The following is a 25,602-nucleotide window of genomic DNA, read 5'->3' as shown; positions in this document are numbered from 1 at the left end:
TATTAAGCAATATAATTGATTGTGAAGCATGTGAAGGCATGTGAAGCATTATTCTGAAAATGATTGAAAATTCGTGTAGGTAAAAATCGAACGGCACGTTATGTCGTCCCTATGGAGACACATAGTTCATGTGTTGTTACTATCGGGACACACTCTTCCCTCTCCCCTCTCCCTCTTCCCTATCTTTACCATTCTTCTCCTTCTCACGCTACCCCTCACCACTCCCTCCCCCCGTGTCCCTACACCCCCACCTACACCCCTCCCTCTACAACCTCGAACAGAGAAGATATTTCCATTTATTTATTTAGAAGGGGTGTCCTGCTTCACCCAGGTCTCCTCCCCTTCTCACCTTCCATCCTGTTTCCTACCTAAGATTAGCTGCCCTTGACTCCTCGTCTCCCTCCCCTTGGTCCCTGCCCTCGTCCTGCCCCCATTACCCTCTGCTTCCCTCGCTCTCCTGCCTCTCAGAAAATTTATCATTAAGAAGCACTAAATGAGTTTCTCATATTTTCTTTTATTTTTCATAATTTCTTTTCTTTATCCACTCTTTTCCCTCGCCTTGTCCTTCCCTCATCCCCTCCCTTCCCTTCCAGCTCCTCCCCCTTCTCTCACTCTTCCGTTTCCCTCAGATTTTTTTAATTTAAAAGCACTGAAACAACTGTAGGGTCTTTACTATTAATTACTATAACTTCTTAAAGAATTTAACATAGGCCTACCTCACACAGCCTATGTCTGTTCCGTATCCCAGACCAATTTCCCCGCAGATTTGGGTAAGACTAGCCTCCAGCGTCTGGCCTCCAACTTTGAACAGAGACAAGCAGACATTCCATCGTATCGATATGCCTAATATGTCTAGTCTAAGGCTAAAATAGAGAATAACAAAGAATAATATTTTACCAGCAAATCTATCTGGACATAACCAACTACACATTAGACAACTACTTAGATTCTGTGACAAATGTTCACTCACCCAGCTGATAACAGAGCCAACTATGAACGAGAATATTCAAAATCTGATCTTCACAAATAATGAATACATAATAAGGGACATTACAATTTCAGATACCACATAGATAACAAGCTCATTGAAGTGCAAACAACATCAATACTCATAATAGGCCTAAAACAGTGATTAATCAAGAGGGGTTATTCAGTAAATTCATTTTAATAATAATAATAGCTAAGGCTGGAAAAAAATAAACAGGGAACATACTGGGAAACTGTTCTATGTAATACAAATCCTACACAAGGAGCAGAACAACTGACTTCAGAAGCATATAAAGTCTGTCTGAAACAAGTTCCTTAAAGGAAAGCCACAAAGAGGACCAACGTAGAAAGAGAACACAGACGACACTACAAAAGAAGGGAAAAATTAATGGAAATGCTTAAGCAGACGGTAATCCCTACAGAGAAGAAATAATTTAAACATGGAGATGGAGGAAGTCGAGCAGAGACTGAAGCATTCGTATCAGGTTGTACAAATGCAATTAAAACAGAAAGTCATACAGTAGATAAAAAAATATATATTTCTTCACATATGCGAAATCAAAAGCTAAAACCTCAATCAGTATTGGACCTATTCTTACAAGTGAAGTTTCTACACAGAGGACGACACAGGAATTAGTGAAATTCTGAAAAAACCGGTATAAGGACATGTTTATCACCGCAATAAACCAGCATGAAAGTATATCTGGTCAGCTTCCTTATGTGTGATATTCAAACCCCTGAGAATATAACTGATATCAACTCGAACGCCGCAGATTTTGAAAGAGAAATTGACAACATGCCCATGCATTCAACCCTGGGTTCAGACTCATTGAATTAAATATTTACCAAGAAATGCAAAGTGCCAGTAGCACCGGCATTATAGTGTGGAAGAAGAGCTTGGACTCAGGGGGGATAACAAATGCGCTTAAATCAGTAGACAAATTTGCTCCCCTCAACACAAGGAAAAGAGTAAATAATTAGTTAAGAATTGTAGACCAGTTTCAATAACGTTCCATACAATAAATATATTTGAGAGAGTGATCAGGGGTCAGGTCACCAGTTTCATGGAAACAAATGACCTTCACAACTCAGGCCGACATGGATTTAGAGCTGAAAGATCATTCCTTTCGCACCTACTTGACCACTACGACGAAAATCACTGAGGCATTAGAAGAAAAACAGAATACGGATGTGGTATACACGGACTTCGCAAAGGCATTCCATAAATGTGACCTTTGAGTGATAGCACACAAAATGAAGTCAGTTGGAATAGCTGGTAAAGTTGATGGTATTTGGAATAGCTGGTATTTGGTTGACTAACAGTCAACCAAATAAAATCGAGTCCAAACAAAGTTAAAATCTCTGTACCTCAGTCCTTGCATCACTGCTTTTTCTAATTCTCGTATGATATAGACAAAAGTTTATGTTGAAGATATTGAAAAACTACAATTGGATATTAATGAAGTTTTCGATTGGGCAGCAGAAAATAACATGATGTTTAACAGTGATAAAATCCAGGTACTCAGGCAAGGTAAAAATTAAGACCTTAATCATAATACAGGATAGAAAACACAATCAAATCTGCCCATAGTAGGAAAGCAACTTGTAAAGGATTTGAGAATAATGACGTCTGACGAACTAACGTTTAGGAAACATAACCAAGCAAATATTGCGTCAGCAAGAAAAATTATTGGATGGATTACGAGAACCTACAAATCCAGGGATCCCATCACAATGGTTTACTATTGAAATCACTTGTGTTGTCCCGTCTGGAGTACTGCTTGATACTCACTTTTCCCTTCAGAGCAGGGGAGATTGCTGAAATAGAGAGAATACAGAGAACAAACACAGCATACACAGACACGATAACTTACCTAAATTATTGAGATCGTCTCAAAGCTCTCCGAATGTACTCCCTAAAATGGACACGAGAGAGGTATCAAATAATATACACGTGGAAGATACTGGAGGGCCAGGTCCCAAATCTACACAGGAAAATAACAACATACTGGAGTGAACGATATGCAAGGAAATGCGGAATAGAAACAGTGAAGAGCAGGGGTGCCATAGGCACATTCAGAGAACACTGTATAAACATCAGAGGTCCACGGTTGTTCAACATACTCCCAGCGAGCATAAGAAATATTGCCGGAACAAACGTGGACGTTTTCAAGAAAAAACTGGATAGTTTTCTTCAAGAGGTGCCACCCCAGCCGGGCTGTGGTGGATATGTGGGCCTGCGGGCCGCTCCAAGCAACAGCCTGTTGGACCAAGCTCTCACAAGTCAGGGCCGGGCTTGGGGAGTAGATGACCTCTCATAACCCCATCCAAGTACAATCCAGGTATAGATTCTTGTGGCTTGTGTCCTTAAATAGATGCCTGAATTCAGTTGAGATGAATATAGATAAAAATAAATAAGAGGATAGAATTACAGGACAAGGAGCGAGACAGAAGGCCAGAGACCACGAGTAACAACAGCGAGGACAGAGACCACGAGGAACAACAGCGAGGACAGAGACCACGAGGAACAACAGCGAGGACAGAGACCACGAGTAACAACAGCGAGGACAGAGACCACGAGGAACAACAGCGAGGACAGAGACCACGAGTAACAACAGTGAGGACAGTGACCACGAGGAACAACAGCGAGGACAGAGACCACGAGGAACAACAGCGAGGACAGAGACCACGAGGAACAACAGCGAGGACAGAGACCACGAGGAACAACAGCGAGGACAGAGAACACGAGGAACAACAGCGAGGACAGAGACCACGAGGAACAACAGCGAGGACAGTCGCTGATGCTTACCATCGGAGTATGTAAGTCGTTGAAGATGATGTGAAACGTGACTTGATTTTTGATGTTCTGGGAGACACAGTCTCTGAGGTAGATGATGGTCTTGATGGCGATGTTAAAGTCAGGCCCGGGAGCGTACACCGCCACACTCACGGGTCCCTGTAACACCAACACCTGTGAGGGTAGGCCCAGGAGCGTACACCGCCACACTCACGGGTCCCTGTAACACCAACACCTGTGAGGGTAGGCCCAGGAGCGTACACCGCCACACTCACGGGTCCCTGTAACACCAACACCTGTGAGGGTAGGCCCAGGAGCGTACACCGCCACACTCACGGGTCCCTGTAACACCAACACCTGTGAGGGTAGGCCCAGGAGCGTACACCGCCACACTCACGGGTCCCTGTAACACCAACACCTGTGAGGGTAGGCCCAGGAGCGTACACCGCCACACTCACGGGTCCCTGTAACACCAACACCTGTGAGGGTAGGCCCAGGAGCGTACACCGCCACACTCACGGGTCCCTGTAACACCAACACCTGTGAGTGTAGGCCCAGGAGCGTACACCGCCACACTCACGGGTCCCTGGTAACACCAACACCTGTGAGGGTAGGCCCAGGAGCGTACACCGCCACACTCACGGGTCCCTGTAACACCAACACCTGTGAGGGTAGGCCCAGGAGCGTACACCGCCACACTCACGGGTCCCTGTAACACCAACACCTGTGAGGGTAGGCCCAGGAGCGTACACCGCCACACTCACGGGTCCCTGTAACACCAACACCTGTGAGGGTAGGCCTAGGAGCGTACACCGCCACACTCACGGGTCCCTGTAACACCAACACCTGTGAGTGTAGGCCCAGGAGCGTACACCGCCACACTCACGGGTCCCTGTAACACCAACACCTGTGAGTGTAGGCCCAGGAGCGTACACCGCCACACTCACGGGTCCCTGGTAACACCAACACCTGTGAGTGTAGGCCCAGGAGCGTACACCGCCACACTCACGGGTCCCTGTAACACCAACACCTGTGAGTGTAGGCCCAGGAGCGTACACCGCCACACTCACGGGTCCCTGTAACACCAACACCTGTGAGTGTAGGCCCAGGAGCGTACACCGCCACACTCACGGGTCCCTGTAACACCAACACCTGTGAGTGTAGGCCCAGGAGCGTACACCGCCACACTCACGGGTCCCTGTAACACCAACACCTGTGAGTGTAGGCCCAGGAGCGTACACCGCCACACTCACGGGTCCCTGTAACACCAACACCTGTGAGTGTAGGCCCAGGAGCGTACACCGCCACACTCACGGGTCCCTGTAACACCAACACCTGTGAGTGTAGGCCCAGGAGCGTACACCGCCACACTCACGGGTCCCTGTAACACCAACACCTGTGAGTGTAGGCCCAGGAGCGTACACCGACAAACTCACGGGTCCCTGTAACACCAACACCTGTGAGTGTAGGCCCAGGAGCGTACACCGACACACTCACGGGTCCCTGTAACACCAACACCTGTGAGTGTAGGCCCAGGAGCGTACACCGACACACTCACGGGTCCCTGTAACACCAACACCTGTGAGTGTAGGCCCAGGAGCGTACACCGCCACACTCACGGGTCCCTGTAACACCAACACCTGTGAGTGTAGGCCCAGGAGCGTACACCGCCACACTCACGGGTCCCTGTAACACCAACACCTGTGAGTGTAGGCCCAGGAGCGTACACCGCCACACTCACGGGTCCCTGGTAACACCAACACCTGTGAGTGTAGGCCCAGGAGCGTACACCGCCACACTCACGGGTCCCTGTAACACCAACACCTGTGAGTGTAGGCCCAGGAGCGTACACCGCCACACTCACGGGTCCCTGTAACACCAACACCTGTGAGTGTAGGCCCAGGAGCGTACACCGCCACACTCACGGGTCCCTGTAACACCAACACCTGTGAGTGTAGGCCCAGGAGCGTACACCGCCACACTCACGGGTCCCTGTAACACCAACACCTGTGAGTGTAGGCCCAGGAGCGTACACCGCCACACTCACGGGTCCCTGTAACACCAACACCTGTGAGTGTAGGCCCAGGAGCGTACACCGCCACACTCACGGGTACAAAAATACTTTGTTCTAAGGAATGTTAAACTAATGAAGCAATATCAGCACATAAAATACAGCGTTACAGGACGCTGGGTCTGTGAAGTCTGCCAGCATCAGTGCCTGCCAGTAGCGGACACAAGGACACTCTGGGAGGGCGTGTCAGCTCCACCCTGGAGGAGACGCCTCGCTTCTCACGGGAGAACCTTTGCCTGTGGTACTCGGCTCCTGCACCATTGTCGTATTTACTCTAATGCAGGTTAATGGAAAAGTTTTGCATATAGGATGGTGGAGGTTGATGGATGGATGAAGCGAATGGTCCCGGGAGCGACTACCACCAAGGTCGAGACGGTTGGCAACATTTGCTTGCACCTGATGCGGCTTTTCCTTAGTAGTAAATAGGAACCCAAAACTTAACTAACTGTGAGGTACAGACCTGCCAGTGGGAGGTGAGGCACAGTGTGAGGTACAGACCTGCCAGTGGGAGGTGAGGCACAGTGTGAGGTACAGACCTGCCAGTGGGAGGTGAGGCACAGTGTGAGGTACAGACCTGCCAGTGGGAGGTGAGACACAGTGTGAGGTACAGACCTGCCAGTGGGAGGTGAGGCACAGTGTGAGGTACAGACCTGCCAGTGGGAGGTGAGGCACAGAGTGAGGTACAGACCTGCCAGTGGGAGGTGAGACACAGTGTGAGGTACAGACCTGCCAGCGGGAGGTGAGGCACAGTGTGAGGTACAGACCTGCCAGTGGGAGGTGAGGCACAGTGTGAGGTACAGACCTGCCAGTGGGAGGTGAGGCACAGTGTGAGGTACAGACCTGCCAGTGGGAGGTGAGGCACAGTGTGAGGTACAGACCTGCCAGCAGGAGGTGAGGCACAGTGTGAGGTACAGACCTGCCAGTGGGAGGTGAGGCACAGTGTGAGGTACAGACCTGCCAGTGGGAGGTGAGGCACAGTGTGAGGTACAGACTTGCCAGCGGCAGGTGAGGCACAGTGTGAGGTACAGACCTGCCAGCGGGAGGTGAGGCACAGTGTGAGGTACAGTCCTGCCAGTGGGAGGTGAGGCACAGTGTGAGGTACAGACCTGCCAGCGGGAGGTGAGGCACAGTGTGAGGTACAGACCTGCCAGCGGGAGGTAAGGCACAGTGTGAGGTACAGACCTGCCAGTGGGAGGTGAGGCACAGTGTGAGGTACAGACTTGCCAGTGGGAGGTGAGGCACAGTGTGAGGTACAGACCTGCCAGTGGGAGGTGAGGCACAGTGTGAGGTACAGACCTGCCAGTGGGAGGTGAGGCACAGTGTGAGGTACAGACTTGCCAGTGGGAGGTGAGGCACAGTGTGAGGTACAGACTTGCCAGTGGGAGGTGAGGCACAGTGTGAGGTACAGACCTGCCAGCGGGAGGTGAGGCACAGTGTGAGGTACAGACCTGCCAGTGGGAGGTGAGGCACAGTGTGAGGTACAGACTTGCCAGTGGGAGGTGAGGCACAGTGTGAGGTACAGACCTGCCAGTGGGAGGTGAGGCACAGTGTGAGGTACAGACCTGCCAGCGGGAGGTGAGGCACAGTGTGAGGTACAGACCTGCCAGTGGGAGGTGAGGCACAGTGTGAGGTACAGACCTGCCAGTGGGAGGTGAGGCACAGTGTGAGGTACAGACCTGCCAGTGGGAGGTGAGGCACAGAGTGAGGTACAGACCTGTCAGTGGGAGGTGAGGCACAGTGTGAGGTACAGACTTGCCAGTGGGAGGTGAGGCACAGTGTGAGGTACAGACTTGCCAGTGGGAGGTGAGGCACAGTGTGAGGTACAGACCTGCCAGTGGGAGGTGAGGCACAGTGTGAGGTACAGACCTGCCAGTGGGAGGTGAGGCACAGTGTGAGGTACAGACCTGCCAGCAGGAGGTGAGGCACAGTGTGAGGTACAGACCTGCCAGTGGGAGGTGAGGCACAGTGTGAGGTACAGACTTGCCAGTGGGAGGTGAGGCACAGTGTGAGGTACAGACCTGCCAGTGGGAGGTGAGGCACAGTGTGAGGTACAGACCTGCCAGTGGGAGGTGAGGCACAGTGTGAGGTACAGACCTGCCAGTGGGAGGTGAGGCACAGTGTGAGGTACAGACCTGCCAGTGGGAGGTGAGGCACAGAGTGAGGTACAGACCTGCCAGTGGGAGGTGAGGCACAGTGTGAGGTACAGACCTGCCAGCGGGAGGTGAGGCACAGAGTGAGGTACAGACCTGGCAGTGGGAGGTGAGGCACAGTGTGAGGTACAGACTTGCCAGCGCGAGGTGAGGCACAGTGTGAGGTACAGACCTGCCAGCGGGAGGTGAGGCACAGTGTGAGGTACAGACCTGCCAACGGGAGGTGAGGTACAGTGTGAGGTACAGACCTGCCAGTGGGAAGTGAGGCACGGTGTGAGGTACAGACCTGCCAGTGGGAGGAGAGGCACAGTGTGAGGTACATACCTGCCAACGGGAGGTGAGGCATAGTGTGAGGTACAGACCTGCCAGTGGGAGGTGAGGCACAGTGTGAGGTACAGACCTGCCAGCAGGAGGTGAGGCACAGTGTGAGGTACAGACCTGCCAGCAGGAGGTGAGGCACAGTGTGAGGTACAGACCTGCCAGTGGGAGGTGAGATACAGTGTGAGGTGCAGACCTGCCAGTGGGAGGTGAGGCACAGTGTGAGGTACAGACCTGCCAGCGGGAGGTGAGGCACAGTGTGAGGTACAGACCTGCCAGCAGGAGGTGAGGCACAGTGTGAGGTACAGACCTGCCAGTGGGAGGTGAGGCAGTGTGAGGTACAGACCTGCCAGCGGGAGGTGAGGCACAGTGTGAGGTACAGACCTGCCAGCGGGAGGTGAGGCACAGTGTGAGGTACAGACCTGCCAGCAGGAGGTGAGGCACAGTGTGAGGTACAGACCTGCCAGCAGGAGGTGAGGCACAGTGTGAGGTACAGACCTACCAACGGGAGGTGAGGTACAGACCTGCCAGCGGGAAGTGAGGCACAGTGTGAGGTACAGACCTGCCAACGGGAGGTGAAGTACAGAGTGAGGTACAGACCTGCCAACGGGAGGTGAGGTACAGACCTGCCAGCAGGAGGTGAGGCACAGTGTGAGGTACAGACCTGCCAGCGGGAGGTGAGGCACAGTGTGAGGTACAGACCTGCCAGCGGGAGGTGAGGCACAGTGTGAGGTACAGACCTGCCAGCGGGAGGTGAGGCACAGTGTGAGGTACAGACCTGCCAGCGGGAGGTGAGGCACAGTGTGAGGTACAGACCTGCCAGCGGGAGGTGAGGCACAGTGTGAGGTACAGATCTGCCAGCGGGAGGTGAGGTACAGAGTGAGGTACAGACCTGCCAGCAGGAGGTGAGGCACAGTGTGAGGTACAGACCTGCCAGCGGGAGGTGAGACACAGTGTGAGGTACAGACCTGCCAGCGGGAGGTGAGGCACAGTGTGAGGTACAGACCTGCCAGCGGGAGGTGAGGCACAGTGTGAGGTACAGACCTGCCAGCGGGAGGTGAGGCACAGTGTGAGGTACAGACCTGCCAGCGGGAGGTGAGGCACAGTGTGAGGTACAGACCTGCCAGCGAGAGGTGAGGGGCTCCAGGTTGTGAAGGAAGGTGTAGTCAGCGTGGGTAGTGTAGGTGATGGACTGGTTACAGGGGAAGGTGCGGAGGGCGGGGATGTAGTTCTCCAGGACCCAGTACTCTCCCCTCTGGTACACGGATGGCTTCAACCCTCCACTCACGCACTCCCCGGCATCCCCGTACATCTTCTCCTGCAGGGTTAATGTAGTCGCAGTGTCGGGACGCCGCTGTGGGGACTCCTCGCTGAGATTTATTCTGTGGCAGTGTGCAAATGGTGAGTTTATTTTAGTACAATGTGTTACTAACGCACATGTTATAATGGTTACATGCACGCAACAGGACACGAACACAACACACTATCACAACTGTAAGATGATCAAGACAATCTCCAGCGATGATTTGAAAATTGGCTTCTAGATGTTAACCCTGACAAATGCAAGGTTATGAGAATAGGAAATGAGGTATGAAAACCTCAACTGGAGTACAAAACAAAGGGAAGACTACTTTCCAAACGAGTGGAACATCTTTCTATTGAAAAATAGAAAGACTTAAGGCCAAGACCAAACACCAGAGGCACACATCAGCAGGGTAACGAGAGCAGCATATGCCATACTGGCACACCATAAGTTGTATGTTAGAAACTTGGACAAACAAACTAAACAAAAAACAGCTACCATGCTACCATGCTAATACCATGCTACCATGCTAATACCATGCACAATCACTTTATACATATTTGGTGAGACCTATTCATGAGTATGCTGTCCCAACATGGAACCCCATACTTAAAGAAATACAAAACTAGAAAAAATCCTAAGTTATGCAACATCGCTTGTTCCAGAGCAAAGGGACTGAGCTAAGAAGAAAGACTGCATTAGAAGAAATAAAGAGTAAGGCAGACATGATAATGATGTACAAAATACTAGGTGTAAATAATAAAGTAGATATAGAAGAAATGTTTGAAGTGAGACTCACAAGAACGAGAGGATATAAAGGAACAATGGGCCAAAGATGTTGACAAAGACAATCCGATATACAGCTTTAAATGTAAATATGATAAGGAAAAAAAATGGAAACAATTATTACAATGAATTACTGACAGTCGTAAGGCGGGCTTCAGAGCCGGTCCTCAACCCTGCAAGCACAACTAGGTGAGTACAGGTGAGTATATGCACACCCAGGCTCACAAACACACATACGTGCAGCAACACAGGCACAGCTAGGTGAGTACAAGTGAGTACACAGCCTCACAAACACACACACAGGCGCAGCAACACAGGTACAGCTAGGTGAGTACAAGTGAGTACACAGGCTCACAAATACACACACACACGCAGCAACACAGGCACAGCTAGGTGAGTACAAGTGAGTACACAGCCTCACAAACAAACACACACGCAGCAACACAGGCACAGCTAGGTGAGTACAAGTGAGTACACAGCCTCACAAACACACACACACGCGCAGCAACACAGGCACAGCTAGGTGAGTACAAGTGAGTACACACACACAGCCTCACAAACACACACACAGGTGCAGCAACACAGGCACAGCCAGGTGAGTACAAGTGAGTACACACACACACAGCCTCACAAACACACACACACGCAGCAACACAGGCACAGCCAGGTGAGTACAAGTGAGTACACACACACACAGCCTCACAAACACACACACAGGTGCAGCAACACAGGCACAGCTAGGTGAGTACAAGTGAGTACACAGCCTCACAAACACACACACACGCAGCAACACAGGCACAGCCAGGTGAGTACAAGTGAGTACACACACACACAGCCTCACAAACACACACACACGCAGCAACACAAGCTTTCTTTATCCTTAATAATTTTGACTGATATACAAGAAGAAATAATATGGTAATATCTTCTTTGTCTCAACATTACTTGTAATAATATATAACAGGCAAGAGTCCCCATCTGAAGCCCTGCCTTAGTGTGACTTCCTTGTGTATTTGGAGCTGGAGTACATGACGGATGTTACCATGACTTATACCAGAGTGCCTGGGGGTTATATGTCCTATACCAGAGTGCCTGGGGGTTATATGTCATATACCAGAGTGCCTGGGGGTTATATGTCATATACCAGAGTGCCTGGGGGTAATATGTCATATACCAGAGTGCCTGGGGGTTATATGTCATATACCAGAGTGCCTGGGGGTTATATGTCCTATACCAGAGTGCCTGGGGGTAATATGTCATATACCAGAGTGCCTGGGGGTTATATGTCATATACCAGAGTGTCTGGGGGTTATATGTCATATACCAGAGTGCCTGGGGGTTATATGTCATATACCAGAGTGCCTGGGGGTTATATGTCATATACCAGAGTGCCTGGAGGTTATATGTCATATACCAGAGTGCCTGGGGGTTATATGTCCTATACCAGAGTGCCTGGGGGTTATATGTCATATACCAGAGTGCCTGGGGGTTATATGTCATATACCAGAGTGCCTGGGGGTTATATGTCCTATACCAGAGTGCCTGGGGGTAATATGTCATATACCAGAGTGCCTGGGGGTTATATGTCATATACCAGAGTGTCTGGGGGATATATGTCATATACCAGAGTGCCTGGGGGTTATATGTCATATACAAGAGTGCCTGGGGGTTATATGTCATATACCAGAGTGCCTGGGGGTTATATGTCATATACCAGAGTGTCTGGGGGTTATATGTCATATACCAGAGTGCCTGGGGGTTATATGTCATATACCAGAGTGTCTGGGGGTTATATGTCATATACCAGAGTGCCTGGGGGTTATATGTCATATACCAGAGTGCCTGGGGGTTATATGTCATATACCAGAGTGCCTGGGGGTTATATGTCATATACCAGAGTGCCTGGGGGTATATGTCATATACCAGAGTGCCTGGGGGTTATATGTCATATACCAGAGTGTCTGGGGGTTATATGTCATATACCAGAGTGCCTGGGGGTTATATGTCATATACCAGAGTGCCTAGGGGTTATATGTCATATACCAGAGTGCCTGGGGGGGTTATGTCATATACCAGAGTGCCTGGGGGTAATATGTCATATACCAGAGTGCCTGGGGGGTTATATGTCATATACCAGAGTGCCTGCGGGAAATATGTCATATACCAGAGTGCCTGGGGGTTATATGTCATATACCAGAGTGCCTGGGGGTTATATGTCATATACCAGAGTGCCTGGGGGTTATATGTAATATACCAGAGTGCCTGGGGGTTATATGTCATATACCAGAGTGCCTAGGGGTTATATGTCATATACCAGAGTGCCTGGGGGGGTTATGTCATATACCAGAGTGCCTGGGGGTAATATGTCATATACCAGAGTGCCTGGGGGGGTTATGTCATATACCAGAGTGCCTGGGGGTAATATGTCATATACCAGAGTGCCTGGGGGGTTATATGTCATATACCAGAGTGCCTAGGGGTTATATGTCATATACCAGAGTGCCTAGGGGTTATATGTCATATACCAGAGTGCCTGGGGGGGTTATGTCATATACCAGAGTGCCTGCGGGTAATATGTCATATACCAGAGTGCCTGGGGGTTATATGTCATATACCAGAGTGCCTCGGGGTTATATGTCATATACCAGAGTGCCTAGGGGTTATATGTCATATACCAGAGTGCCTGGGGGATATATGTCATATACCAGAGTGCCTGGGGGTTATATGTCATATACCAGAGTGCCTGGGGGTTATATGTCCTATACCAGAGTGCCTGGGGGTTATATGTCCTATACCAGAGTGCCTGGGGGTTATATGTCCTATACCAGAGTGCCTGGGGGGTTATATGTCCTATACCAGAGTGCCTGAGGGTTAATATGCCATATACCAGAGTGCTTGGGGGTTATATGTCCTATACCAGAATGCCTGGGGGTTATATGTCATATACCAGAGTGCCTGGGGGTTATATGTCATATACCAGAGTGCCTGGGGGTTATATGTCCTATACCAGAGTGCCTGGGGGTTATATGTCATATACCAGAGTGCCTGGGGGTTATATGTCATATACCAGAGTGCCTGGGGGTTATATGTCATATACCAGAGTGCCTGAGGGTTAATATGTCATATACTAGTGTGCCTGGGGGTTATATGTCCTATACCAGAGTGCCTGGGGGTTATATGTCCTATACCAGAGTGCCTGGGGGGTTATATGTCCTATACCAGAGTGCCTGAGGGTTAATATGCCATATACCAGAGTGCCAGGGGGTTATATGTCCTATACCAGAGTGCCTGGGGATTATATGTCATATACCAGAGTGCCTGGGGGTTATATGTCATATACCAGAGTGTCTGGGGGTTAATATGTCATATACCAGAGTGCCTGGGGGTTATATGTCATATACCAGGGTGCCTGGGGGGTTATATGTCCTATACCAGAGTGCCTGAGGGTTAATATGCCATATACCAGAGTGCCTGGGGGTTATATGTCCTATACCAGAGTGCCTGGGGGTTATATGTCATATACCAGAGTGCCTGGGGGTTATATGTCATATACCAGAGTGCCTGGGGGTTATATGTCCTATACCAGAGTGCCTGGGGGTTATATGTCATATACCAGAGTGCCTGGGGGTTATATGTCATATACCAGAGTGCCTGGGGGTTATATGTCATATACCAGAGTGCCTGAGGGTTAATATGTCATATACTAGTGTGCCTGGGGGTTATATGTCCTATACCAGAGTGCCTGGGGGTTATATGTCCTATACCAGAGTGCCTGGGGGGTTATATGTCCTATACCAGAGTGCCTGAGGGTTAATATGCCATACACCAGAGTGCCAGGGGGTTATATGTCCTATACCAGAGTGCCTGGGGATTATATGTCATATACCAGAGTGCCTGGGGGTTATATGTCATATACCAGAGTGCCTGGGGGTTATATGTCATATACCAGAGTGTCTGGGGGTTAATATGTCATATACCAGGGTGCCTGGGGGATATATGTCATGTACTAGGGTGCCAGGGGGGATATATGTCATATACCAGAGTGCCTGGGGGATATATGTCATGTACCAGGGTGCCTGGGGGATATATGTCATATACCAGGGTGCCTGGGGGATATATGTCATGTACCAGAGTGCCTGGGGGGATATATATCATATACCAGGGTGCCTGGGGGATATATATCATATACCAGAGTGCCTGGGGGGATATATGACATATACCAGAGTGCCTGGGGGATATATGTCATATACCAGGGTGCCTGGGGGATATATGCCATATACCAGAGTGCCTGGGGGATATATGTCATATACCAGGGTGCCTGGGGGATATATGTCATGTACCAGAGTGCCTGGGGGATGTATATCATATACCAGGGTGCCTGGGGGATATATGTCATATACCAGAGTGCCTGGGGGATATATGTCATGTACCAGAGTGCCTGGGGGGATATATATCATATACCAGGGTGCCTGGGGGATATATATCATATACCAGAGTGCCTGGGGGGATATATGTCATATACCAGAGTGCCTGGGGGATATATGTCATATACCAGGGTGCCTGGGGGATATATGCCATATACCAGAGTGCCTGGGGGATATGTGTCATATACCAGGGTGCCTGGGGGATATATGTCATGTACCAGAGTGCCTGGGGGATATATATCATATACCAGGGTGCCTGGGGGATATATGTCATATACCAGAGTGCCTGGGGGATATATGTCATGTACCAGGGTGCCTGGGGGATATATATCATATACCAGGGTGCCTGGGGGATATATGCCATATACCAGAGTACCTGGGGGATATATATCATATACCAGGGTGCCTGGGGGATATATGCCATATACCAGAGTGCCTGGGGGATATATATCATATACCAGGGTGCCTGGGGGGATATATGCCATATACCAGGGTGCCTGGGGGATATATGCCATATACCAGAGTGCCTGGGGGGATATATGCCATATACCAGAGTGCCTGGGGGATATATGCCATATACCAGGGTGCCTGGGGGGATATATGCCATATACCAGAGTGCCTGGGGGGATATATGCCATATACCAGAGTACCTGGGGGATATATATCATATACCAGGGTGCCTGGGTGATATATGCCATATACCAGAGTGCCTGGGGGATATATATCATATACCAGGGTGCCTGGGGGGATATATGCCATATACCAGGGTGCCTGGGGGATATATGCCATATACCAGAGTGCCTGGGGGATATATGCCATATACCAGAGTGCCTGGGGGATATATGCCATATACCAGGGTGCCTGGGGGATATATATCATATACCAGGGTGCTTGGGGGATATATGCCATATACCAGGGTGCCTGATGGCTATAATGTCAAACCAGGACTGCCTCAGTAGGGGCATGCAGACCTCATGTGGAATTGATTGATTTATGAAGATTAAGTAAGCCAAGAGGTGGCACGGGTATAAGTTGTCCAGAAGTTCTGGGGAGTGCCAGCTTATATAACTTATACAATGTCGGGGTCCAGAGGTAAGGTGCGCGCCTTGGGAGCACCCAAGCCGAGGGTTCGTATCCCCACATTGTTCTAATTTATTTTCTCTTTGATACTTCACGTTAGGGTGACTGCCTTGTGCATTTGACTAACTTTTGTATTTGACTGACTTATGTATTTCACTGACTTGGGTATTTAATTCTTATATGTATTTGACTGTTCTGTGTATTTGACTGTTCTGTGTATTTGACTGTTCTGTGTATTTGACTGTTCTGTGTATTTGACTGCCTTGTGTATTTGACTGCCTTGTGTGTATATGAAGGTGTAGTGTATTGTCGGGAGAGAGAGATATCATTGCCGCTATCTGACTCCCTTCCTGTGAGTGTCAACCCCTGACAAATTCTTGTGAGGGAAGTAAGATAAGCGTTAGGTGACAGCTTGGTCATCGTAGTTATCATACTTGCTCACTAATGTGTCCACGTTTGTGAAGGAAGATGATGAGGTGACAATATCCTTGGTCAGGGAAAAAATGAGGAACTGTTTATAGAACTGGAACTGCAATTATATGAAATTGGGAAGAGTTTACAATACCCTAAGATGTTTTTGGATTGCTCGTTCAGGCATGCTAAGCGTGGTACCTTATGCGATGGGACTTGAAAAACGTTCTCCGGTTTTTAAGAAACTTAATATCAATTTGGTGTTCACGAATAGTACGATCAAGTCCAATTTAATTAATACAAAATATTCCCCTGGTACAGCAGGTTGTGTGTTTTCGAAGCCCTGGAATGATTGTGTCTCTGTGCACCTTGAACTAACAGGAAAATCCTTACAATTGCGTGTGTCCCAACATGCTTAAAGTATAAGAACTACCCAAACGTCTAAGGCATTGTATCAACACACAAGTTTGTGTGATCACACTATTAATTGGGATGGAGCGAAAAGCATTACCAATTGCAATGGTTTTGTGGAACGGAATTTGATTGAGTCTGCCCTAACCAGTCAATGTTCATATCTTCTCAATGTTAGTACTGGTATGTACAAACTTGACCCAGTTTTAAGATGCAGTATTACAAAACAGCTTAAGAAAAAACTGATAGGGAGGGTTAAAATGTCTCAATACAAAATTATTACCATATATTATGAGGCTTTTTCTTTAACCTTTTATACTTATTCTCTGACCACTTAATCCTTCTGACTATCCCAAACAAATCTATACCTTACACTACACGCAGAAATCACAATTGCGTGATGCATCAAATGAACAAATCCACAAGGACCATGTCGTAGCTCAGTCGATTAAGGCAACATCTGGGATGCTCTCGGACGCAGGTTCGAATCCTCGTCACGGCCCTTGTGGATTTGTTAAATCTATACCTGTTTCTGAGTAATTATTATCCTGGGGATGGGTGGTCAGCTTCCAGTTGCCTTTGTTTCCCTTAGTCTGGTGTTGGCCTTGAGCGGCCGAAAAGTTCATCATCTCTTTCCCATTTGTAGATTTTCTGCACACACACACACACACACACTATATTATATATATATATATATATATATATATATATATATATATATATATATATATATATATATATATATATATATATATATATATATATATATATATATATATATATATATAAAATTTGTGAGGGTACCACCTCTGGTGCCAATGTGGGGACCCATAGCCTCGGAGAAGAAAATAAAAAGTATTCAGAGGAGACCTTGTGGTCTCTCACTGAACATTAATATTTTCTTCTCCTACCACCCCCATTCTTTGGTATGTACACATATATATTTGCTTTATTTGAACCTTGTTACAAAAAAGGAGTTACATATAGGTTACAAAGATGGTTATCATAGGTTGTCGAGTTCCTCCAGCTCCTCAGATGGCGGGCAGGAACCCTGGATGTAGTGCGCATTTCCCCTCTGTATCGCCACGCTGAGGCGCTGGAAAAGAAAGCTGGCATCTCTAGGGTCCCTTGTTGTTTCAATGAGCCGAGAACCCAGTTCCTTCAAAAAACTGGTAGCACTTTTACCCCAGGCGCCGAGTGTCTCAGAAGCAATGGGGACAAAATTGTAGTGGTGATCCAGTTCTCTATACTTACGGGATTTGGCTGCTTCCCTGTGGGTGGCAGCGCCACCTGGTTGTGCAACACTGAGGTTAATGTAGGTGTTAGCCAGGGTTGATACGCACGTGTAGTCCCATACCAACTGCTTGCCATTCTTCCAGGGGTTCACTATGATACCATCCGGGCGACCAATAAGAGCATCAGAGTTACGGGGCGTTAGGTAACGGGGCTCTCTTTCAGCTGGGCATCCAGCTGTGGTGAGGCTCCTCTTGATGATGTCGTTAACTTCACTGTGCCTCGAGTGCCATCCCCCTTTGCTTTGGCAGAGTAGGCCATGGTGGCCGTACCTGTCAGCCACCACCTCGCCGCAAATACACCTATATCTGGTGTGGATTGGGGCAGCAAGGCGGAGGGCCACAGTAATTCGGAGGGCGTGTGGTGTGAGACGCATGCCAGTTGCCGACATTGGGGTTGCTAACAGGAAATCCCCTGCATGTGGGGCTGCTACTGCTGTGAGGCGAGCAATGTCGTGTTGTGTTGTTGCAGCACCCAGGCACTCTGCAGCAACTTGGTCTACAATGGGGCCATCCCAGCTGGATTGCTTGTGGGCTTTTGGGGATAGTGGTTGAGGTGATGAGCCTGCACGAGAGGCCCACTCTGTGGCACGGCTTGTAAAATTGGGATCATGTACACCTGCCAGCTGATGTAAGTGGGCAGGTAGAATTTCCTTCACAAGGTCGTCGGATGCTGATAAGGAGGACAGGAAGGCTGGAACAGCGATTTGCGTTGCTGTTCGAACTCCGAGGCCCCCAAGTCTTACGGGAAGAGAGGCTTGTTTCCACTGTAGGTCATCAAGAGGGTTAAGGGCTTTTTCTAGCATTGATTTCAGTAACCGGTCATACTCACTCAGTTTTTGGCTGCTGTAAGATGGTGAACACCTCAGAAAGTAGGTTAACCTGGGGAGGGACAGACATCTGGTGATGAGGTAGAGTGCATCATGAGCATCAATATCCTCAATCCTCCCATCCATCCTCTTAAGGTCGGTGATTTTCTTATCAAGGACCTCATCGATGGCTTTCAACCCCAGGGGAGCTCCTAGGAGTGTGCTGTCTTCAGGTTTAGTTTTATGGATATTTGGCAGAAGACCCTCTATTCTCTCTACGATGCCCTGGTTGGAACATATTATTTCACATTTAGAAGGGTTCAGGGTGAGGCCTAAAACTGCACCTTGCTCCTGGATTTTTCTGATGTCCTCCAGGAGGGAGTCTTGGGAACCAGCTAGGGTACCATCATCCAAGAACCAGATGTTAAGCTCGCTGGACAGGACCTCTGTGACTTGTTTGATGACTAAGCAGAAAAGGAGAGGAGCAAGGGGGTCACCCTGTTGGACGCCTTCTCGCGAGTCAATTTCATGTTCGCCAAAAAGTAGCTTAAGGTCCATACTGTAGTATGATTGTACAAAAGGGTAGAGGGAAGGGAAATGACTATGAACCGCACGGAGTACAGCATCCCTCCGCACCAAATTGAAGGCATTTTTGAAATCTAGCTTGATAAGGGCCTTTTCGTCTGTGATGTTGGCGATGAAGACTCGAGCTGCATGGGCTGCCGCCTCACACCCTTGTGGAATGCCGAACCCGAGCTGTTTTGGCTTCAGCATGTTGGCCGCTGCATCACTAACTGTTCTTGCAGCTGCCTTTGCGACGAGACGCCGGAGAGAATTGCCCACAGCTATTGGCCTGATCCCTCCATCCTTTTTCTTTAGAGCACAGAGAGATGCTCCAAAAAAGATAGGTCTTAGGGACGCTGGTATGTTGCCAGCTAGACATGTGTTGGTGAATCTGGTTAGTTCCACCAAGAGGTTCTTTGCAATGTCACCCAGTGCAGGGTTGAGCATTTGCTTGAGGTGGTTGGGTTTTAGTCCTGTGAACCCACCTGCTGATCCTGTAGGGAAGGACATGGCTGCTTTATGGACCACAGATTCAGCCACCCAGAGAGGTTCTGCTCCGGTAGCCCCCACTTGTACAATGTCGTCCTCACGCGGAGCCCTGGGTGGGTGTTTCTCCCTTAGGGCTTGAGCTGTTGCGGCATCTCTGTCGGCAATTGAGTCCTCACTGGTGATGGCTCTTATTGCGCCAATAGTGTTTCCTTCTTCTATTTTCTTGGTGACTGATGTTCTGATTTTTGATGTCTCGGATATGGCACTGTTGCTCTTCCTGCCGTGGGTGTTCTCGCACGAGTGGGAAGACGCACCTGGTTGTCCTCCCTGGGAAAATCATTTATAGCTTTGATGATTGAGGCAGCTAAGGTCTTGTCTCTCCTTGCAGGGGTGGCTAGACATATGTTGCCAAACAGTAAGAGGCTGTGCCATGCTTGGGTCGTTCCAGGAGAGTCGTTGACCTTTCTCAGGAGGGCAGATAATTTGGCTGCTGCATGGGGGCGGGCTGCTTTAGGGATGTGTTGCAAGGTTCTGGCTGATGTTGCTTTGATAGCTTCTAATAAGTTTTCTGTGGGAATGAAGTCTGGGAGGTGTTTTGCCTTACGGGCGGTGTGGGCTGTTGATTGGTGTTCTCCCTGGGAGGGCTCTCAGAACCCAAACACCTGGCTCTGTTGTGGTAATGAAGGCGCACATTATCGTCACTCAACCGGATATAGCATACCCTCTCATATATATATATATATATATATATATATATATATATATATATATATATATATATATATATATATATATATATATATATATATATATATATATATTAATATACGAAAGAACGTAAGGAAATTCCTATTTCAGTTCTTCTTCCGTGGTCTGACACTGTCATATATATTAGCACCTTAGTGTGACGATCCAGAGAGGAAATGCTCACTGCATCCATGGTTCCTGCCCGCCATCTGAGGAGCTGGAGGAGATCTACAACTTGTGACAAGTAGCCGTGTACCCTGCATGTAACCAATGTTGTATTCCTTTTTTTTTGTCCTCGGAGGTACTACGGGACCTGACCACGGGATCGTTTTTAACCACTTGCGGTACAGTTAAAGAGAACTACTTACTTGGGTACAAGTGTGTGGCACTTGTACACTTTGTGACTAGTTAAGGTGGTGACGAGGTAGAGGAACAATGCCACGTTAACAATCACAGACAGATGGGTCACCTTACGCCGGAACCAGAGTACAGAATATCTTGCGCCTGCGACGGAAATATAGAGTTAATTCTTTCCAAATTTGATGTGTACTCACCTATTTCCGTCAGTAGGGTCGAGATTAAGTTTTGGACCCCGACTCTGTAACCACTAATACAATGACGACACTATGGTGTTTAATGCAATGACTATCTATTTCTATTTTTAAATGTACTTTTGAAATTGTGCTCGGAGTTCGCTGGCTCTATAACCTGCACATAGTTCACAGTATTTTATTACTAATCAATCTTAAACTACAAAACAATTGTTAATCATCTGTATTGCTCATCTATTTCTCAAGTTTCTATCTATGCCCTTTTGTTCATCTGGCAGTCATTGTGGACATCTCTTTCTTCACTGTGTCAGCACCTGAAATATTTTATATGCAAATCTTTCTATGTTTTATGCACAGAAAATTGTCTCAGGGTGAAACACTAACATATTGTTCCATTAACTTACACATTCTTGGTGCTTGTAAAGTGAGGGTACTGCCCAGCCTGGCAGTGTCTTGGTGCTGGGGAAGTGAGGGCACTGCCCAGCCTGGCAGTGTCTAGGTGCTTGTGAAGTGAGGGTACTGCCCAGCCTGGCAGTGTCTAGGTGCTTGTGAAGTGAGGGTACTGTCCAGCCTGGCAGTGTCTAGGTGCTTGTGAAGTGAGGGTACTGTCCAGCCTGGCAGTGTCTAGGTGCTTGTGAAGTGAGGGTACTGTTCAGCCTGGCAGTGTCTAGGTGCTTGTGAAGTGAGGGTACTGTCCAGCCTGGCAGTGTCTAGGTGCTTGTGAAGTGAGGGCACTGTTCAGCCTGGCAGTGTCTAGGTGCTTGTGAAGTGAGGGCACTGCCCAGCCTGGCAGTGTCTAGGTGCTTGTGAAGTGAGGGTACTGTCCAGCCTGGCAGTGTCTAGGTGCTTGTGAAGTGAGGGTACTGTCCAGCCTGGCAGTGTCTAGGTGCTTGTGAAGTGAGGGTACTGTCCAGCCTGGCAGTGTCTAGGTGCTTGTGAAGTGAGGGTACTGTTCAGCCTGGCAGTGTCTAGGTGCTTGTGAAGTGAGGGCACTGCCCAGCCTGGCAGTGTCTAGGTGCTTGTGAAGTGAGGGTACTGTCCAGCCTGGCAGTGTCTTCAGTCTTTATATTACTTCCTCCGAAGCTGCACACAGCAAAATTACAATCACATATACTGCCTAATTAATATATATCATCACCACCACCACCACTGCTGGGTGACTAATGCACCACCACTGCTGGGTGACTAATGCACCACCACTGCTGGGTGACTAATGCACCACCACTGCTGGGTGACTAATGCACCACCACTGCTGGGTGACTAATGCACCACCACTGCTGGGTGACTAATGCACCACCACTGCTGGGTGACTAATGCACCACCACCACTGCTGGGTGACTAATGCACCACCACTGCTGGGTGACTAATGCACCACCACTGCTGGGTGACTAATGCACCACCACCACTGCTGGGTGACTAATGCACCACCACTGCTGGGTGACTAATGCACCACCACTGCTGGGTGACTAATGCACCACCACTGCTGGGTGACTAATGCACCACCACTGCTGGGTGACTAATGCACCACCACTGCTGGGTGACTAATGCACCACCACTGCTGGGTGACTAATGCACCACCACTGCTGGGTGACTAATGCACCACCACTGCTGGGTGACTAATGCACCACCACTGCTGGGTGACTAATGCACCACCACCACTGTGACCTCCACAAGGTGTTCAGGACACACCATACTGACGGCAGGTTGCAAGTAATGGACTCGTGTATCAGAGTGAGTCCGTGGAAGACTCATGTTGCAGAGTTAGTGTCCCTGGAAGGAAGAAGCCGTGAACACCGTGGCTGTAACTGCAGTGGGACGTGGACGGTGGACACAAGCTTGCGCTCACAATCTTATCACCAGATAGTTAACTCTTATCTGTAGAGCTCAGTGAAACCAGGCAAATTATGTGAATGATAATTTATGGGTACATATGTGTTTGCCTGTCAATCTCCGTATCAGCATATGCCGCCTTCCCATCCCCCCTCTCTCTCTCTCCCTCTCTCTCCCCCCCCCCCCCTCTCTCTCTCTCTCTCTCTCTCTCTCCCTCTCTCTCCCCCCCCTCTCTCTCTCCCCCCCTCTCTCTCTCTCTCTCTCTCTCCCTCTCTCTCCCCCCCCCCCCTCTCTCTCTCTCTCTCTCTCCCTCTCTTTCCCCCCCCCCTCTCTCTCTCTCCCTCTCTCTCCCCCCCCTCTCTCTCTCTCCCTATCTCTCTCTTCTACGACTGGCTCTACTCTACTGCTACGACTGGCTCTACTCTACTGCTACGACTGGCTCTACTCTACTGCTAAGATTGGCTCTACTCTACTGCTACGACTGGCTCTACTCTACTGCTACGACTGGCTCTACTCTACTGCTACGACTGGCTCTACTCTACTGCTACGACTGGCTCTACTTTACTGCTACGACTGGCTCTAGTCTACTGCTACGACTGGCTCTAGTCTACTGCTACGACTGGCTCTAGTCAACTGCTACGACTGGCTCTAGTCTACTGCTACGACTGGCTCTACTCTACTGCTACGACTGGCTCTAGTCTACTGCTACGACTGGCTCTAGTCTACTGCTACGACTGGCTCTAGTCTACTGCTACGACTGGCTCTAGTCTACTGCTACGACTGGCTCTAGTGTACTGCTACGACTGGCTCTACTCTACTGCTACGACTGGCTCTACTCTACTGCTACGACTGGCTCTACTCTATTGCTACGATTGGCTCTACTCTACTGCTACGATTGGCTCTACTGCTACGACTGGGTGTAGTCTACTGCTACGACTGGCTCTAGTCTACTGCTACGACTGGCTCTAGTCTACTGCTACGACTGGCTCTAGTCTACTGCTAAGACCGGCTCTAGTCTACTGCTACGACGGGCTCTAGTCCACTGCTAAGACCGGCTCTAGTCTACTGCTGCGACTGGCTCTACTCTACTGGTAAGACCGGCTCTACTCTATTGCTACGACTGGCTCTACTCTACTGGTAAGACCGGCTCTACTCTATTGCTAATTACAAAAACTGTATATAAATATGAAATATATAATAAAGAGGATCTGACTCCTAGCAGCCTGTCAATCAATCCTATGGCAGTCCTTGCTCTAGTATATATGCCAGAGTGGCTCAAGATGAAGACTGGGCAAGCCACCTCCCAACTCCACCCCGTACAGAGTACAAGCCACCTCTCAACTCCACCCCGTACAGAGTACAAGCCACCTCCCAACTCCACCCCGTACAGAGTACAAGCCACCTCTCAACTCCACCCCGTACAGAGTACAAGCCACCTCTCAACTCCACCCCGTACAGAGTACAAGCCACCTCCCAACTCCACCCCGTACAGAGTACAAGCCACCTCTCAACTCCACCCCGTACAGAGTACAAGCCACCTCTCAACTCCACCTCGTACAGAGTACAAGCCACCTCCCAACTCCACCCCGTACAGAGTACAAGCCACCTCCCAACTCCATCCCGTACAGAGTACAAGCCACCTCTCAACTCCACCCCGTACAGAGTACAAGCCACCTCCCAACTCCACCCCGTACAGAGTACAAGCCACCTCTCAACTCCACCCCGTACAGAGTACAAGCCACCTCTCAACTCCACCCCGTACAGAGTACAAGCCACCTCTCAACTCCACCCCGTACAGAGTACAAGCCACCTCTCAACTCCACCCCGTACAGAGTACCACCACTGAGTACAAGCCACCTCTCAACTCCACCCCGTACAGAGTACCACCACTGAGTACAAGCCACGTCCCAACTCCACCCCGTACAGAGTACCACCACTGAGTACAAGCCACCTCTCAACTCCACCCCGTACAGAGTACCACCACTGAGTACAAGCCGGATCCTCATCCCTGACGTTAAATGGCAACCAAATGAGATTTTCTCATTCCAGCTTTCAGGCAATGGAATTTCCTGTTGATTTTAACTCTGATACCATGAATAAAACCCGGTCATTGGAACCGAAAATGTGTGTTTACAGTTTAAAAGTTTTTCATTTAAAACTTCCAGCATTATCAGACAGAACCTTTCGGAAAGAGGACAAAATACTGGGCGTTCCCAGCGTTCCTCGGCGAGGCGGACCATCAACATCAAGTTTCCTCGTCTGTTTAACAATTTATTTGTGTGTTATTTGTCTAGATAATACTGGAGAGCGTCCGAACCCTTCAGTGATGGTGAATATTTGGTCATATATGGACTTATTTGTCTTAATAACAAGTGTCATTGTGAGGAATGAAGGACCATCTCACAGTCTGGTGAATCATTCAGGAATATTACGGGCACTCACAGGGCATGAATGATCATCCAAGAGAATCCTGAAGCATTCTAGGGCATTAGGGATCATCCCAGGGGGATGATTGACCATGCCAGAGGTATGATGAACCCTCCTAGAGCATGATAGATCATTCTTAAAATGTTTCTTAGGAA

General features: G+C 49.1%; 2 protein-coding genes across 3 annotated transcripts in view; one reads left to right on the top strand and one right to left on the bottom strand.

Moving 5' to 3' along the window:
- The window catches only part of LOC123770987 (beta-1,4-glucuronyltransferase 1), a 28,279-nt gene extending 5,267 nt beyond the window's left edge, over positions 1-23,012 (bottom strand). Inside the window, exons 1-4 of one of the 2 annotated variants that reach the window (XM_069309668.1) lie at positions 21,595-23,012; positions 21,008-21,143; positions 9,444-9,705; positions 3,799-3,943 (exon numbers count right to left, since the gene is read on the bottom strand). In XM_069309668.1, the coding sequence (XP_069165769.1) occupies positions 3,799-3,943; positions 9,444-9,705; positions 21,008-21,143; positions 21,595-21,598 (547 nt within the window). In that variant the 5' untranslated portion in view covers positions 21,599-23,012. Of the gene's footprint in view, positions 1-3,796; positions 3,944-9,443; positions 9,706-21,007; positions 21,144-21,594 lie in introns of both variants that reach the window. The other variant, XM_069309669.1, reaches the window with a different exon arrangement.
- Positions 23,013-24,300: 1,288 nt separating this feature from the next.
- LOC123771194 (uncharacterized) lies at positions 24,301-24,960 on the top strand. The gene has a single exon (XM_045763646.2). The coding sequence runs from the start codon at positions 24,301-24,303 to the stop codon at positions 24,958-24,960; it is 660 nt and encodes a 219-aa protein (XP_045619602.2).
- The last annotated feature ends 642 nt before the right edge of the window (positions 24,961-25,602 follow it).

The sequence above is a fragment of the Procambarus clarkii genome, chromosome 65 (genome assembly GCF_040958095.1).
Source record: "Procambarus clarkii isolate CNS0578487 chromosome 65, FALCON_Pclarkii_2.0, whole genome shotgun sequence".
NCBI lineage: Eukaryota > Metazoa > Arthropoda > Malacostraca > Decapoda > Cambaridae > Procambarus > Procambarus clarkii.
Note: the sequence above shows the minus strand (reverse complement) of the source record. Positions and strands in the feature narration are given on the sequence as shown.